The sequence below is a fragment of the Chiloscyllium plagiosum genome, unplaced genomic scaffold (assembly GCF_037043375.1).
Source record: "Chiloscyllium plagiosum isolate Xiang-an unplaced genomic scaffold, Cpla_swu_hap1 HiC_scaffold_13, whole genome shotgun sequence".
In the NCBI taxonomy this organism is placed as follows: Eukaryota; Metazoa; Chordata; class Chondrichthyes; order Orectolobiformes; family Hemiscylliidae; genus Chiloscyllium; species Chiloscyllium plagiosum.
In genome coordinates this window covers 21931889-21948894 of record NW_028270151.1, presented here as the reverse complement: position 1 = coordinate 21948894, position 17006 = coordinate 21931889, and the positions used below count along the sequence as shown (strand labels likewise).

Sequence of the window (17006 nt, the reverse complement as noted above, 5' to 3'; positions counted from 1 at the left end):
CTTGTTTTTAAAAAGTACAGTGATCTTTTCCACAATCATTAGTATGCCAACAGTGCTTTCCTCATTTGACTCCACCATTAAAAACAAAGACAAAAAATGTTTTTTACAGATGGTTAAAAGACCAAAGTCGGTAGCATGCAACAATTGTCTTTGAAAATGTTCTTGGAGCCTATGGGAGCACTGCAGCTTCAATTGATTCTATAGCTACATTCTTATTAGCATCCTATTTTCGAGGATGCATCTATAACAGACCCACCTGAGAGGAACAGATTGCTCAAGTAAATCTAAATAGGCAAATGACAGGATCAAAACCATCTCATTGGCATAAACGAGGAATACACAGTCTGACTTGGAGATTGAATACATAGGGCATTCTGTCTGGAATACGTACCAATACACAATTGTTGTCAGATATACCTAAAGAGCTGGTAGCTATAATCTTAATGTAGAACAATAGCGCACCACCAGAGACCCAGGTTCAATTCCCACCTCAGGCAACTGTCTGTGTGGAGTTTGCACATTCTCCCCGTGTATGCATGGGTTTCCTCCGGGTGCTCTGGTTTCCTCCCACAGTCCAAAAATGTGCAGGTTAGGTGAATTCGCCATGCTAAATTGCCTGTAGTGTTAGGTGAAGGGGTAAATGTGGGGGAATGGGTCTGGGTGGGTTGCTCTTTTGAGGGTCGGTGTGGACTTGTTGGGCCGAAGGGCCTCTTTCCACACTGTAGGTAATCTAATCTAATCTAATCTAATAGAAATGTTTCAACACAGATAGAGTTTGCTATTTCTCTACTGGCTGAGTTGCCACTCATTTTAATTCCACTTATCAGTACCTGGTCCAGAGTCATGGACATTACAACATCTCAGATGTGGATGCAGGTTCCTTTTAAATGACTTGAGTGTTTCTACCTCAGCAACCAAACTGAGCAGAGAATTCTAGACACCCACAAACCTCAAGATGAAATTATTTTTCCTCATGTCCCCTCTAATCCTTCTACCTTTACATTCTTGTATTCACCGTTAATACTTACTAGAGCTCCAGTCCACCAGGGTGTGCCAAATATTAGGGAAAACAAACTGAGCCAAAGTCGACGTGACCTCTTGCTGACCTTTACAATTCCAATGATAATGACAATTAGACCCGTCATAATCTCCGTTATCTGAAAACACCAGAAAATTGTGTTAAAATGTTCGAAAAAAAGTTTCAGCTTGCTTCTGTGATGTAAAATTTACACTGAAAATCAATGCCCTATGCATAGCAAAGGCTCAATTTTAACCTCTAATGATTTCTACCCTGTGAAGTTTACCCAATGAATACTACCTTGAATTCTTGAATTTGAAGTGGCAGTTTTATTTCGGATTTTTTGTAGATAAAGGAAAAACAATCAAAACAGAAGAATTCAATTAAATCTGCTCCTTATTTTTATTATTAATATAATGTAAATACTGTGGCACATCCAGAATTATATTTGGAATATGTGGGTGAAACATATCTTTTGAAAGAAAGATACTTAGTTTGTTTTATGTTACTGTGGCATTTTATTATTTGTGTGGTGTACATGAGTTGCGGTCTGTGAGGGATGACAATGCTGCCATGATTCTGATAAAAAGACTGCATTGGTAATTAAGCCCCACTATTTCATGAATCATCACAAATGAATAATAATCATTTCCATCAATCAGATGGTTAATTTAACTGACTTTGACTACTATTTAAGATAAAAGAAACTTACACTAACTTTCATCTATAAGCATCAAAACAAGACTACATTTATTGTAAACAATCTTACCCTTAATAAGTGGCAAAATGAATTATTAGTGACTCATTTTCAAACATAGAATATACCCACTTTATATCCCAATATATGATGTGGAGGAGCTGGTGCTGGACTGGGATGGACAAAGTTAAAAATCACACAACACCAGGTTATAGTCCAACAAGTTTATTTGGAAGCACCAGCTTTGGGGACACTGCTCCTTCATCAGGTAGCTGTGGAGTAGGATCATAAGACACAGAATTTATAGTAAAAGATTTTGTGTCTTATAATCCTGCGCCACAGTTACCTGATGAAGGGGCAGTGCTCTGAAAGCTAGCACTTCCAAATAAACTTGTTGGACTGTAATCTGGTATTGTGTGATTTTTAATTTAATCCCAATATACACACATTTTTTCACAAATAAGATAGGACACCACAGAATATTTATTTGACAGAAATACCATAGATGGAAAACATGGGCAAAAATGTTCAAATTCTATGGATCAAGAGTTCAAACAACAAGATTTGAAATTAGGTGATTTTCTCACATCTTTTGTTTCTGGAAATAATCCCACATTGTTGGTGGTGAAGGTTTGCTTTTCAGACGCGAGGTCTGTGACCAGCAGTATGCCACAATGATCAACGCTGGGTCCACTGCTTTTCATCATTTATATAAATGATTCAGATATGAATACAGGAGGTATGGTGAGTAAATTTGCAGATGACACTAGAACATAGAAGAGTACAGCGCAGTCCAGGCCATTTGGCCCTCATGTTGTGCTGACTTTTAATCTTACTCTACGATCAAACTAACTTAAATTCCCTTCATTTTACTATCATCCATGTGCCTATCCAAGAGTCGCTTAAATGTCCCTAATGTATCTGAGTTGAGAGTGTAGTGCTGGAAAAGCACAGCAGGTCAGGCAGCATCCGAGGAGCAGGAAAATCGATGTTTCGGGCATAAGCCCTTCATCAGGGCTGTGCTTTTCCAGCACTACACTCTCGACTCTGATCTCCAGCATCTGCAGTCCTCACTTTCTCCTAATATATCTGACTCTATTACCACTGCTGGCAGTGCATTCCACATTTGCCACCCTCCAATCATCTGGTACTACTCCAGTGGACAGTGAGGATGCAAAGATCATCAACAATCTCTTCCCTCACTTCCTGTAGTAACCTTGGGTATATCCGTCTGGCCCAGGGGACTGATCTATCCTCATGTTTTTCAAACTTTCCAGCACATCCTCCTTCTTAACATCATCCTGTTCAAGCGTTTCAGCCTGTTTCAGGTCCCTCTCACTTGTGAATACTGAAGCAAAGTATTCATTAAGGATCTGCCCTACCGTCTCTGACTCTAGGCACAAGTGTCATCCACTATCCCTGATCAGCCCTATCCTCACTCTGGCCATCCTCTTGCTCCTCAAATAAGTGTAGAATGCATTGGGGATTTCCTTAATCCCACCCACCAAGGCTTCTTCATGCCTCCTTCTAGCTCTTCTAAGTCCATTCTTCAGTTCCTTCCTGGCTGTCTTGTAACCCTATAGAGCCTTGTCTGATCCTTGCTTCCTCAACATTAAAAAAGCATCTTTCTTCCTCTTGACTAGATGTTCCACATCCCTAGTCATCCAAGGTTCCTTCACCCTCCCATCCCTTCCTTGCCTCAGTGGGACAAGCCTATCCAGCACTCACAAGAGCTCCTTAAACAATCTCCACATTTCTGCCGTGCATTTCCGAGAATATCTGCTCCCAACTTATGCTCCTCAGTCCCTGCCTAACAGCATTATAATTCCCCCTCTACCAATTGAATACTTTCCCATGCCATCTGCTCCTATCCCTCTCCATGAGTTTAGTAAAGGTCAGGGAGTTGTGATCACTATCACCAAAATGCTGTCCCACTAAGAGACCTGACAACTGACCTGGTTCATTGCCAAGCACCAAATCCAATATGACCTCCCCTCCAGTCAGCCTATGTACATATTGAGTCAGGAATCCTTCCTGGACACACCTGACAAATCATGTCCGTCCAAACTATTTGCACTAAGGAGGTTCAAATCAATATTAGGGAAGTTGAAGTCACTCATGACAACAAACCTGTTACTTTTTCATCTTTCCAAAGTCTGCCTCCCAATCTGCTCCTCCGTGTTTCTGTTGATATTGGGGTTGGGGTGGGGTCTATAGAAAACTCTCAATAAAGTAATTGCTTCTTTCCTGTTTCTGATTTCCACCCATTGTGACTCAGTAGACAAACCCTCCTCAATTTTGCAGCTGTTATACTATCCCTGATTGGCAATGCCACTCCCCCACCTCTTTTACCTCCCTCCCTATTCCTTTTCAAGCATTTAAATCCCGGAGAGTCCACCAACCATTCTTGCCCATTCTGTCATATCTAAGTCTCCGTCATGGCCACAACAGCACAGCTCCAAGTACTGATTCATGCTCTAAGTTCATCCCCCTTATTCCTGACACATTTTGTGTTAAAGTAGACACACTTCAACCCATCACACTGACTGCAACTTTGCCCTAAGAACTTTGCATCAGTGTTTACTATGGAGAAGGACATGGAAGATGCAGAATGTCAGGAAATAGATGGTGACATCTTGAAAAGTGACCATATTGCAGAGGAGGAGGTACTGGATGTCTTGAAATGCATAAAGTTATTTAAATCCCTAGGACCTGATCAGGTGTACCCTAGAACTTTGTGGGAAGCGAGGGAAGTGAGTACTAGGCTCCTTGCTGAGATATCTGTATCATCGATAGTCACAGGTGAGGTGCTGGAAGACTGGAGGTTGGCTAACATGGTGCCACAAATTAAGAAAAGTGGTAAGGCCAAGCCATGGAACTATAGACAGGTCAGCCTGACGTCAGTGGTGTGCATGTTGTTGGAGGGAATCCTGAGGACAGGATCTACACGTATTTGGAAAGGCAAAAGCTGATTAGGGATAGTCAACATGGCTTTGTGCTTGGGAAATCTCACAAACTTGATTGAGTGTTTTGAAGAAGTAACAATGAGGATTTTAGAGGGTAGAGCAGTGGATGTGATCCATATGGATTTCAGTAAGGTGTTCGACAAGGTTCACATGGGAGACTGGTTAGCAAGAGTAGATCATAGGGAATACAGGAAGAACTAGCCATTGGATCAAAGGTAGAAGTCAGAGAGTGGTGGTGGAGGATTGCTTTTCAGACTGGAGACCTGTGACCAATAGAGTGCCACAAGGATGAGTGCTGGGTCCACTACGTTTCGTCATTTATATAAATGATTTAGATGTGAACATTAGAGGTACAGTTAGTAAACTTGCAGATGACACCAAAATTAGAGGTGTAATGGACAGCGAAGCAGGCTACTTCAGATTACAATGAGATCTTGATCAGATGGGCCAATGGGCTGAGGAGTGGCAGATGGAATTTAATTTAGATAGATGCAAGGTGCTGCATTTTGGAAAAGCAAATAAGAATAGGACCGTTACACTCAATGGTGAGGTCCTAGGGAGTGTTGCTGAACAAAGAGATCTTGGAGCGCAGGTTCATAGTTCCTTGAAAGTAGAGTCACATGTAGATAGAATAGTGAAAAAGGCATTTGGTATGCTTTCCTTTATTGGTCAGAGTATTCAGTACAGGAATTGGGAGGTCATGTTGCACTTGTACAGGATGTTGGTTCAGCCACTTGTGAAATATTGTGTGTATTTCAGGTCTCCTTCCTACCTGTTATGAAGGTTGAAAGGGTTCAGAAAAGATTTACAGGGAGGATATTGCAAGAGTTGGAGGATTTGAGCTATTGGGAGAGGTTGAATAGACTGGGGCTGTTTTCCCTGGAGCGTCAGATGCTGATGGGTGCTCTTATAGAGGTTTATAAAATCATGAGGGGTATGGATAGGATAAATAGACAAAATATTTTCCCTGGGGTGGGGGCGTCCAGAACTAGAGGGCATAGGTTAAGGGTGAGAGGGGAAAGATTTAAAAGGGACTTAAGGGCAGCTTTTTCATGCAGAGGGTGAAGCGTGTGTGGAATGAGCTGCTAGAGGAAGTGGTGGAGGCTGATACAATTGCAACACTTAAAAGGCATCTGGATTGGTATATGAATAGAAACGGATTAGAGGAATAGGGGTCAAGTGCTGGTAAATGGGACTAAAGTAGGTTGGAATATCTGGTTGGCATGGATGGGTTGGACCGAAGGTCTGTTTCTATGCTGTACATCTGTATGACTCTATAAACTGTTCATTCTTCCTCACAGACTCTTTGCATGCTGTATCTGCCTGTTTACCTGCTACTCGATCCTCTGATCTGTAGCTCCAGTTCACATCCCCTGCCAAATGAGTTTAAACCTCCCAAAGAGCTCTAGCAAATCTCCTGCCCAGAATATCGGTGCCCCTCCAGTTCAGGTGCAACTCATCCTCCTTGTACAGGTCCCACCTTCCCCAGATGGTATCCCAATGATCCACATATCCAAATCCCTCTCTCCTATACTAGCCCTGTTGCCACATGTTCATCTGCACTCACTGTCTCTTCCTAGCCTGAATAACCCATGGCACTGGTAGCAACCCAGAGATTACTATTCTGCTTTTCCTGCCTTTTAGCTTCCAACCTAACTTCCTATATTCACTTTTCAGGTCCTCATCCCTTTTCCTCAGCATGTCATTGGTACCAATGTGTACCATGACTTCTGGCTGCTCACCCATCCCCTTAAACTTCTGTAGACTCGATCCAGGACATCCCTGACTCTGGCACCCAGGAGACAACATAACATCCAGGAATCTCATTCACACCCACAGAATGTCTTGTCTGCTCCTCTAACCTCCTATTGAATCTCCTATCATTATTGCTCTCCTATTCTCCCCCCGCCCCCACCCCCATTCCCTTCTGAGCAACAGAGGTAGGCTCAGTGCCAGAGGCCTAGCCACTGTGGCTTTCCCCTGGTAGGTTGTCCCTCCTGACAGTATCCAAAGCAGTATACTTATTATTGATGGGAACAGCCACAGGGGATCCTGCACAGTCTGCTTATTCCCTATTCCTCTCCTGACGGTCACCCAGCTACCTTTATCCTGTAACTTAGGTGTGACTACCTCCCTCTAACTCCTTTTGATTACCCCTCAGCCTCCTGAATGATCCAAAGTTCATCCAGGTCCAGCTCCACTAACACAGGTGGTGTAATGGACAACCAAGAAGACTACCTCAGAGCACAATGGGACCTTAATCAGATGGGCTAATGGGCTGAGGAGTAGCAGATGGAGTTTAATTTAGATAAATGTGAAGTGTTACATTTGGTAATGCCATTCAGGTCAGGATTTATCCACTTAATGGTAAGGTCCTGAGGAGTGTTGCCGAACAAAGAGACCTTGGAGTGATGGTTCATAGTTCCTTGAAAATGGAGTCACAGGGAGATGGGGTAGTGAAGAAGGAGTTTGTTACGCTTGCCTTTATTGGTCACTGCATCAAATGTAAGAGTTAGGGGGTCATTTTGCAGCTGTACAGGACACTTTCAGAATACTGTGTGCAATTCTGGCCTCCCTGCTATGGAAAAGATGTTGTGAAACTTGAAAAGGTTTAGAAATGATTTCCAAGGATGTTGTCTAGGTTGGAGGGTTTGAGCTATTGGAAGAGAATGAATAGGCTAGGGCTGTTTTTCCCTGGAATATTGGAGGCTGACAGATGACTTTATAGAAGTTTATAAAATCATGAGGGGCATGCATAGGGTGAATAGACAAGGTCTTTTCCCCATGGTAGGGGAATTCAAAACTAAAGGTTTAAGGTGAGAGAGGAAAAATCTAAAAGGGACCTTTTTTCTGAGGAGCATGGGACGTGTATGGAATGAGCTGGCAGAGGAGTTGGTGGAGGCTGGTACAATTACAACATTTAAAGGCATCTGGATGGGTATATGAATAGGCAGGAGATAGAGGGCTATGGGCTACATTAATTCATGATATATGATTTGCATGGATGAGTTGGACCGAAAGGTCTGTTCCACACTGTACAACTCTATGACTCTACTGCCAACCTCAGCAATCCCAAATTTGGTAGTCGGTCAGTTGGACCTAGGTTTTTGTTTGCATTATATATTCTTATAGAGACTTAACTTTGCTTGCAGGCCTTCTAGAGTATCTGCTGTCATTGTTCTGTGACAAATGGCACCATATTTACAAACAGAGTTTGCTAAGCAGGTTTTTCTTAATCCAAAGACACCTGGGGTGTCAGTGTGTCTCACACAAGTATCAAATCCAGCTTCACACGAAGTTGCAGAACTTTGTATAACCAATAAGTGAATATGACAGAAAGCTATTTTTTCTTTGAGGTATAAAAACCAAGTAAGTTTGTTTGTTTTGAAACCAAAGTGACCAAATTTCTTCACTTCCGGTTTATATTTCCAAAGATTATGTTTGTAGAAATTACAAAATGTTCATCTGGAATTCATTAGATTCCTCATCATATTATTGCAAGGAAATGTGTGATATTCTTCAATAGATTTTCCTGCTAATACTTCATCTGCAAGTAATAAGGATATGTTTGAATTCAGAAGCATGGAACTAAACAGCAACTGAAGAAGGCCATTCTGCCCAGCAAGCTCTATAAAAGGTATCCAATTATTCCAATCACCCAGTTATTCCACTCTACTTTGCCCATAACCATGCATATTTTTGTGTTGTCAAGTACAACATATATTGCCCTTTTGAAAACAGTTAACTCCACTATCTTTGAGATAGCACATTTCAAATGGTAACAAATCAAAATATAATTACAGTATATTGAAGTGAAAGAAATGAAACAAAAGACTGTGGATGCTGACTACCTGATATTAAAACAGAGAATGCTGGAAATACATATTGGATGCAGGAACATCCTGTGAAAGATCTCGGGATTTATCCGAGGATTCTCTGGGAAGCTAGGGAGGAGGCATTGGAGCCTTTGGCTTTGATCTTTGAGTCGTCATTGTTTACAGGTTTATTACCAGAGGACTGGAAGATTGCAAGTGTGGTGCCCTTGTTCAAGAAGAGCAGTAGAAATGACCCAGTGAGCTTTACATCTGTTGTAGGAAAAGTTTTCAAAAGGATTATAAGAGATAGGATTTATAATCATCTAGAAAGCAACAATTTGATTGTAGATAGTCAACATGGTTTTGTCAAGGTCAGATCATGTCTCACAAACCTCACTGAGGTTTTTGAGAAGGTGACCAAGCATGTAGATGAGAGTAGGGCAGTTGACGTGGTGTACATGAACTTCAGTAAAGCCTATGATGAGGTTCCACATGGTAGGCTGTTGGAGAAAATGCAGAGACATGGGATTGAGGGTGGTTTAGCAGTTTGGATTAGAAACTGGTTTTCTGTAAGAAGGCAGCGAGTGGTCGTTGATGGAAAATATTCAGCCTGGAGTCTGGTTACTAGTGGTGTGCCACAAGGATCTGTTTTGGGACCACTGCTGTTTATCATTTTTATAAATGACTTGGGCGCAGGCATAGGTGGATGGGTTAGTAAGTTTGCAGATGACACTAAAGTTGGTGGAGTAGTTGGCTGTGTGGAAGAATGTTACAGGTTGCAGGGGGACTTGGATAAATTGCAGAATTGGGCTGAGTGGTGCAAATGGAGTTCAATGCAGATAAATGTGATGTGATACACTTTGGGAAGAATAATAGGAAGCCAGATTACAATGGAAAGATTCTTGGTAGTGTGGTTGTGCAGAGCGATCTTGGAGTCTATGTACATAGAACCCTGAAAGTCGCCACCCAGGTTGATAGTGCTGTTAAGAAGGCATGCGGTGTGTTAGGTTTTATTGGTAGAGGGATTGAGTTCCGGAGCTGTAATGTCATGCTGCAACTATACAAAATGCTAGTGCAGAAACACGTGGAATATTGTGTACAGTTCTGGTCGCTCCATTACAGGCAGGATGTGGAAGCATTGGAAAAGTTGCAGAGGAGATTTATCAGGATGTTGCCTGGTCTGGAGGGAAGCTCTTATGAGGAAAGGCTGAGAGACTTGGGTTTGTTCTCATTGGAAAGAAGAAAGCTAAGAGGGGATTTGATAGAGACATACAAGATGATCAGAGGATTTAATAGGGTAGACAGTGAAAGTCTTTTTCCTAAGATGATGACGTCAGTTTGTACAAAGGGGCATAGCTACAAATTGAGGGGTGCTAGATTTAATTCAGATGTCAGAGCCAGGTTCTTTACTCAGAGAGTGGTTCAGGGCATGGAATGCCCTGCCTGCAAATGTAGTTAACTCAGCCATATTAGAGAGATTTAAACAATCCTTGGCTAAGCACATGGATGATGATAGGATAGAGTTAGGAATGGGTTTAGATTATTTCACAGGTTGGTGCAACATCGAGGGCCAAAGGGCGTGTTCTGTGCTGTACTGTTCTATGAAAGAGATGTGTTGAATTTTTTTGGAGGAGTTTGAAGTTCCATTGTCCAGAGGTCCCCATTCAGGCACTGGTATTCGAGGTATTTTGCAGAAATTAGACGTTCAGATGATTTTTCTGGTGTCAAACCTTCCAGCCTTTGTTGTTAGCCGGTCTTCCATGTGCCAGTGTTTAATGAAAGGGTGCCAGGGTTTAATACAACAAAACCACTTTCTCAGCCATTTGAGGAAGCAGTTCAAACTCAATCACATTACCATGGGCCTGGAGTTACACGTAGGCCAACAAATAAGAATGGAAGATTTCCTTTTTGAAAGGGCATGAATTAACCAATTGGCTTTTAGGATCTTAATATTAACTTATTGAAACCATTACTGATTCCAGATATATCTAATTGGATCTTAATTCCTCAATGAGTGCAGTTGGATTTAAATTCCTGTTTCTAGACCATTAGTACAAGCCTCTGAATTGCTAGTCTTCTGTCATATTTAATACACTACCATTGGGTACTCTCTTGCAGTTATACCAAAGCAACACTACACAATCCATGTCCGTAACATTATAATTTGTTACATTACATCCTTGTGTTTCACAAAGCTGTTTTGGACTAAATTAAACAATATTTTCTGCTTTATAAAGTGGCACTTACACCCAGGGCTTTGAGCTTTCCTTTGAGCATTTGCTGCACACGAGACGTGTTTTCAGCATGTGCTGCACTTGTAATTTGGTTTAGTTGAACATTATCCACAAATTGCACCAATTGAGGGCCATTGGGCAGTGGCTGTGATGATGGAAGCTGGTTTGGCGCAAGACCATTTTGAACATTCTTTGACAAGTCAGCCATTTTCACAACAATCGTCTGAAAGATAAAGTAGAACAAATGTCTTTTTTCTGATTTGTAAACCAATCTTCCATTCTATTTCTCCACACATATTTGTTATCAACAATTGTAATGCTTATGTAATAATGTACTGTGTACACAATTGTGAATAAAACAAATGCTTCTTTTTATTTTAGAGTGGTGAGGGCCAAAAAAATGCTTTTGTCTGTCACAGGATTACAGTGGTGGACATGGTTATCAACTATGCGTGTCAACAGAAACTTAATTGAGCAATATTTTGTTTCAGTATGAACAAGTTAGAACCTGAAAGAGATTATTAGCAGAATTAGAAGAATTAAGCAATTTCCTCAATAATCATCCTGAAGAAGGGCTTATGCCCGAAACGTCGATTCTCCTGTTCCCTGGATGCTGCCTGACCTGCTGCGCTTTTCCAGTAACACATTTTCAGCTCTGATCTCCAGCATCAGCAGACCTCACTTTCTCCTCAATAATCATCGCTGTATAATTAAATTAAAGTGACTACCATTAAGGAAAGCATTAATTTTTTAGACACCACTGTATTTAAATTGGTATAAGAAAATAATCCCTAATTAGTTTCAATTGATATTTTTTGAAAATAACTAATACACACTTCTACACACAAAGTACCATTATTCCTAAATATACCTTCCACATATGGAAGTTACAGCTCATGTTTTTACATTGCACGTGCACAAATCTGGTAGATTTTAGCAAGGCATTTACCACTGCTTCTACTGTAACTCAGATTTAAAATTAGAGTTGTCACAATGTTCGGTATAATAGCATGCACAGCATTTTCCCCTGATAGCAGCTACTGAATGTATACAGCTTTAAACTGGAGATTCCATATTCATCTCCAAGAAATTGATTACCTCAATGGCTTTGATTTTCCTAACTCACAGTTAGTTGAATGTTTGTTTTGATCACAGGTTTAAAACTGGACTTTCTTCTTGTGCCTATGCTTGAATTTTCCCATGCTCGGGTTTGCGGCCTTGCAGGGTTTCTGGACGTTGGCAAATTTTGTTGTCCTTTATTCAGGCCATGTCTATGTTGCAGTAAACTCTGTCAACGTTGGAGTACTTTATCCAGAATGCATCCTGGCTGTCAGATCTGAGAGCCATCGGGGCATGGATGCATGGGTTATCACACAAGGACAATCAGACTTGCAACTTTGCAGCTTTGCAAGTTTGATCCAGAACAGATGCTTGATCGAGAGCATTTAAAGGTCATTGTGACAAGCAATGCTTCTTATCTTTTGAAGACATGGGCCTTAGTGATTAACAGATATGTACTAACTGGACCTGGCTACACCCACAATGCTGGTTGGAAGGTTATCCCAGGACTTTGACAAAGTGACTCTAAATGATTTAATTCCAAGTTAGAATGGTGTGTGGCTTGGAGAAATTGCAAATTATGCTTTTTCCATGTGTTTGCTGCCACTATCCTTCTGTATGGTAAAAATCATTGATTGAACGATGCTGTCAGAGGAGAGTTGTCTCCTGCTTTTCGTCTTGAAAATGGTACAAATTATAGCCATTATTCATTGGGGATGAAGACAATGAATGGGATGTGAATCAAATGGGCTGCTTTGTCCTGAATGGTGTCAAAAAGTTTACTGTTGTTGAAATTAGATAAGGCAGTGCTATTTTTATCAGACCCTGGACCTTTTCTTTTGAATGATCGACGATCTGAGACAGGTACAGCTGAGAACAGAAGTGAGTCAAACAGTCAGGGCAGGCAGGGACAAGGTAGGACTAATAAATTAACTGCATTTATTTCAATGCAAGGGGCCTAACAGGGAAGGCAGATGAACTCAGGGCATGGTTAGGAACATGGGACTGGGATATCATAGCAATTACAGAAACATGGCTCAGGGATGGGCAGGACTGGGAGCTTAATGTTCCACGATACAAATGCTACAGGAAGGATAGAAAGGGAGGCAAGAGAGAAGGGGGAGTGGCATTTTTGATTAGGGATAGCATTACAGCTGTGCTGAGGGAGGATATTCGCGGAAATACATCCAGGGAAGGTATTTGGGTGGAACTGAGAAATAAGAAAGGGTTGATCACATTATTGGGATTGTATTATAGACCCCCCAATAGTCAGAGGGAAATTGAGAAACAAACTTGTAAGGAGATCTCAGCTATCTGTAAGAATAATAGGGTAGTTATGGTAGGGGATTTTAACTTTCCAAACATCGACTGGGACTGCCGTAGTGTTAAAGGTTTAGATGGAAAGGAATTTCTTAAGTGCATACAAGACAATTTTCTGATTCAGTATGTGGATGTATCTAAAAGAGAAGGTGCAAAACTTGACCTACTCTTGGGAAATAAGGCAGGGCAGGTGACTGAGGTGTCAATGGGGGAGCACTTTGGGGCCAGCGACCATAATTCTATTCATTTTAAAATAGTGATGGAAAAGGATAGACCAGATCTAAACGTTGAAGTTCTAAGCTGATTGGAGGCAGATGTTCGCAGGTAATGGGACGGCTGGAAAATGCGAAGCCTTCAGAAATGAGATAACAAGAATCCATAGAAAGTATATTCCTGTCAGGGTGAAAGGGAAGGCTGGTAGGTATAGGAAATGCTGGATGACTAAAGAAATTGAGGGTTTGGTTAAGAAAAACAAGGAAGCATATGTCAGGTATAGACAGAATAGATCGAGTGAATCCTTAGAAGAGTATAAAGGAAGTAGGAGTATACTGAAGAGGAAAATCAGGAGGGCAAAACGGGGACATGAGATAGCTTTAGCAAATAGAATTAAGGAGAATCCAAAGGGTTTTTACAAATATATTAAGGACAAAAGGGTAACTAGGGAGAGAATAGGGCCCCTCAAAGATCAGCAAGGAGGCCTTTGTGTGGAGCCACAGTGTGAGAAACGAAGCTCACTCACATCAATAATTTCAGTCCGAGACAAGATCTGAATCAGTAGTGTCATTCATTTCGCTCTTGCAAGAGGGGTGTGGTGTCCACTGTCCACAAGGCAGGGACACACACACACTGAATTCAACTAGTACACAACATTTATGTAATTCGTTCCTATTGCATCCTCCCATTGCTCCTCCCGTGTTTACATCTCCCACTTCTCTAAGACCGGTGTCCATTACTCTTGTTCATCTCTTGCCTTATCCGGCCTTGTCTGTGAGAAAATGCTTATTTTTGACCTCACAAGGCCATTTGACCACATCCCGCCATGGTCCATTGTTAGGTACATCCTCCTTCACTACCATTTGTTTTCCTCAATGTATGACCTTATGACTTCTTGACTGTGGTTTGTTCTTGTTTTTGCAGAAGTGGGAAATAGATACTTATAGCTACTATTTGTACAGACACATCTAGCTGTTTTCCCCTCCCCTCACAGCACCTTATCTATTTGTCTGTAACATCTACCATTGTTTGCAGGCACATTTCATTCTTGCATGCACATTGTAGCTAATACAAAAACAATTATGTATTTTCTTCAAATAGTTTTCATTCTTGTTGACTCAGCTCTTGGCTGAAACAATTATACACTGGTGTGAGTTCATTTACCTTGCATAAGTAATTATGATTGCAGAAGTAACACTACTATACCTATATCCCACACACAGAAAATGGGAAAGATACTAAATGAATATTTTGCATCAGTATTTACTGTGGAAAAGGGTATGGAAATTTAGACTGTAGGGAAATAGATGGTGACATCTTGCAAAATGTCCAGATTACAAAGGAGGAAGTGCTGGATGTCTTGAAACGGTTAAAGGTGGATAAATTCCCAGGACCTGATCAGGTGTACCTGAGAACTCTGTGGGAAGCTAGAGAAGTGATTGCTGGGCCTCTTGCTGAGATATTTGCATCATCGATAGTCACAGGAGAGGTGCCAGAAGACTGGAGGTTGGCAAACATGGAGCCACTGTTTAAGAAGGGCGGTAAAGACAAGCCAGGGAACAATAGACCAGTGAGCCTGACCTCGGTGGTGGGCAAGTTGTTGGAGGGAATCCTGAGGGACAGGATGTAAATGTATTTGGAAAGGCAAGGACTGATTAGGGATAGTCAACATGGCTTTGTGCGTGGGAAATCATGTCTCACAAACTTGATTGAGTTTTTTGAGAAAGTAACAAATAAGATTGATGAGGGCAGAGCAGTAGATGTGATTTATATGGAATTCAGTAAGGTGTTCGACAAGGTTCCCCATGGGAGACTGATTAGCAAGGCTAGATCTCATGGAATACTGGGAAAACTCACCATTTGGATACAGAACTTGCTCAGAGGTAGAAGACAGAGGGTAGTGGTGGTGGAGGGTTGTTTTTCAGACTGAAGGCCTGTGACCAGTGGAGTGCCACAAGGATCGGTGCTGGGCCCTCTACGTTTTGTCATTTACATAAATGATTTGGATGTGAGCATTAGAGTTATAGTTAGTAAGTTTGCAGATGACACCAAAATTGGAGGTGTAGTGGACAGCGAAGAGGGTTACCTCAGATTACAACAGGATCTTGACCAGATAGGCCAATGGGCTGAGAAGTGGCAGATGGGGTTTAATTCAGAAAAATGCAAGATGCTGCATTTTGGGAAAGCAAATCTTAGGAGGTCTTATACACTTAACGGTAAGGTCCTAGGGAGTGTTGCTGAACAAAGAGACCTTGGAGGGCAGGTTCATAGCTCCTTGAAAGTGGAGTCGCAGGTAGATAGGATAGTGAAGAAGGCGTTTGATATGCTTTCCTTTAGTGGTCAGAGTATTGAGTACAGGAGTTGGGAGGTCATGTTGCGAATGTACAGGACATTGGTTAGGCCGCTGTTGGAATATTGTGTGCAATTCTGGTCTCCTTCCTATTGGAAAGGTGTTATGAAACTTGAAAGAGTTCAGCAAAGATTTACAAGGATGTTGCCAGGGTTGGAGCATCTGAGCTATAGGAAGAGGCTGAACAGGCTAGGGCTGTTTTCCCTGGAGTGTCGAGGCTGAGGGGTGACCTTATAGAGGTTTACAAATTATGAGGGGCATGGATAGGATAAATAGACAAAGTCTTTTCCCTGGGTCGGGGAGCCCAGAACTAGAGGGCATAGGTTTAGGTGAGAGGGGAAAGATATAAAAGAGACCTAAGGGGCAACTTTTTCACGCAGTGGGTGGTACATGTATGGAATGAGCTGCCAGAGGATTTGGTGGAGGCTGGTACAATTATAACATTTAAGAGGCATTTGGATGGGTATATGAATAGGAAGGGTTTGGAGGGATATGGGCTGGGTGCTGGCAGGTGAGACTAAATTGGGTTGGGATATCTGGTCAGCATGGACGGGTTGGACCGAAGGGTCTGTTTCCATACTGTACATCTCAATGACTCTATGACTCTATGACAGGGATTGGGGACCAAGGAGGTGTGTTATTCATCGCAGAATTTCTGAACCTCTTACCTGCTCTTGTAGTCAAAGGATTTCCTTGTCTTCTGCAGTTCGAGTTCTGGACAGTGGTTACCCACAGGATGTTCAGAGTAGGGGATTCAGAGATAGTAATGCCATTGAATGTCAAGAGGAGATGGTTAGATTCTCATGTGGAGATTGTCGTTGTTTATTACTTAAATAGAACAGATTTTAGTTGTTAGTTATTGGCCTACACTGTATATTGTCCAGATTTTATATATGGACAATGACTGTTTCAATATCTGAGGAGTCATTAATAATTCTGAGTATTGTCCAGTCATTGGGGAATATCTATATTTCAGACTCTATGATAGATGACTTTATGAACCACGTGAAAATGGTTGGGCCTAGAGCACTACTTCAAAGAGCTTCTGCAGTGATCCTGGGATTAAGATGTTTGCCTTCCAACAACCACTACCATCTTTTATTTTCGAAATATGATTCCAATCAGTGGAGAGATTTTCCCCAACTCCCATTGACTCCAGTTTTACTAGGGCTGCTTGTCAAAGGATAGTCACAGTCGATCTTCTGTAATTACACCGGCACCACTCCCCACCTCTTCCTCCGCTACATTGATGACTGCATTGGTGCCACCTCGTGCTCCCGCGAGGAGGTTGAGCAATTCATCAACTTCACCAACACATTCCACCCTGACCTTAA

At 41.7% G+C, this 17006-nt stretch overlaps 1 protein-coding gene across 1 annotated transcript in view; it reads right to left on the bottom strand.

The window, feature by feature from the left end:
• LOC122556140 (membrane-spanning 4-domains subfamily A member 4D-like) overlaps positions 1 to 16494 on the bottom strand; it is a 33526-nt gene extending 17032 nt beyond the window's left edge. Inside the window, exons 1-3 of the mRNA XM_087993223.1 lie at positions 16341 to 16494; positions 10744 to 10953; positions 1029 to 1157 (exon numbers count right to left, since the gene is read on the bottom strand). Of these exons, the coding sequence (XP_087849349.1) occupies positions 1029 to 1157; positions 10744 to 10938 (324 nt within the window). The 5' untranslated portion in view covers positions 10939 to 10953; positions 16341 to 16494. The remainder of the gene's footprint in view (positions 1 to 1028; positions 1158 to 10743; positions 10954 to 16340) is intronic.
• Positions 16495 to 17006: the final 512 nt, after the last annotated feature.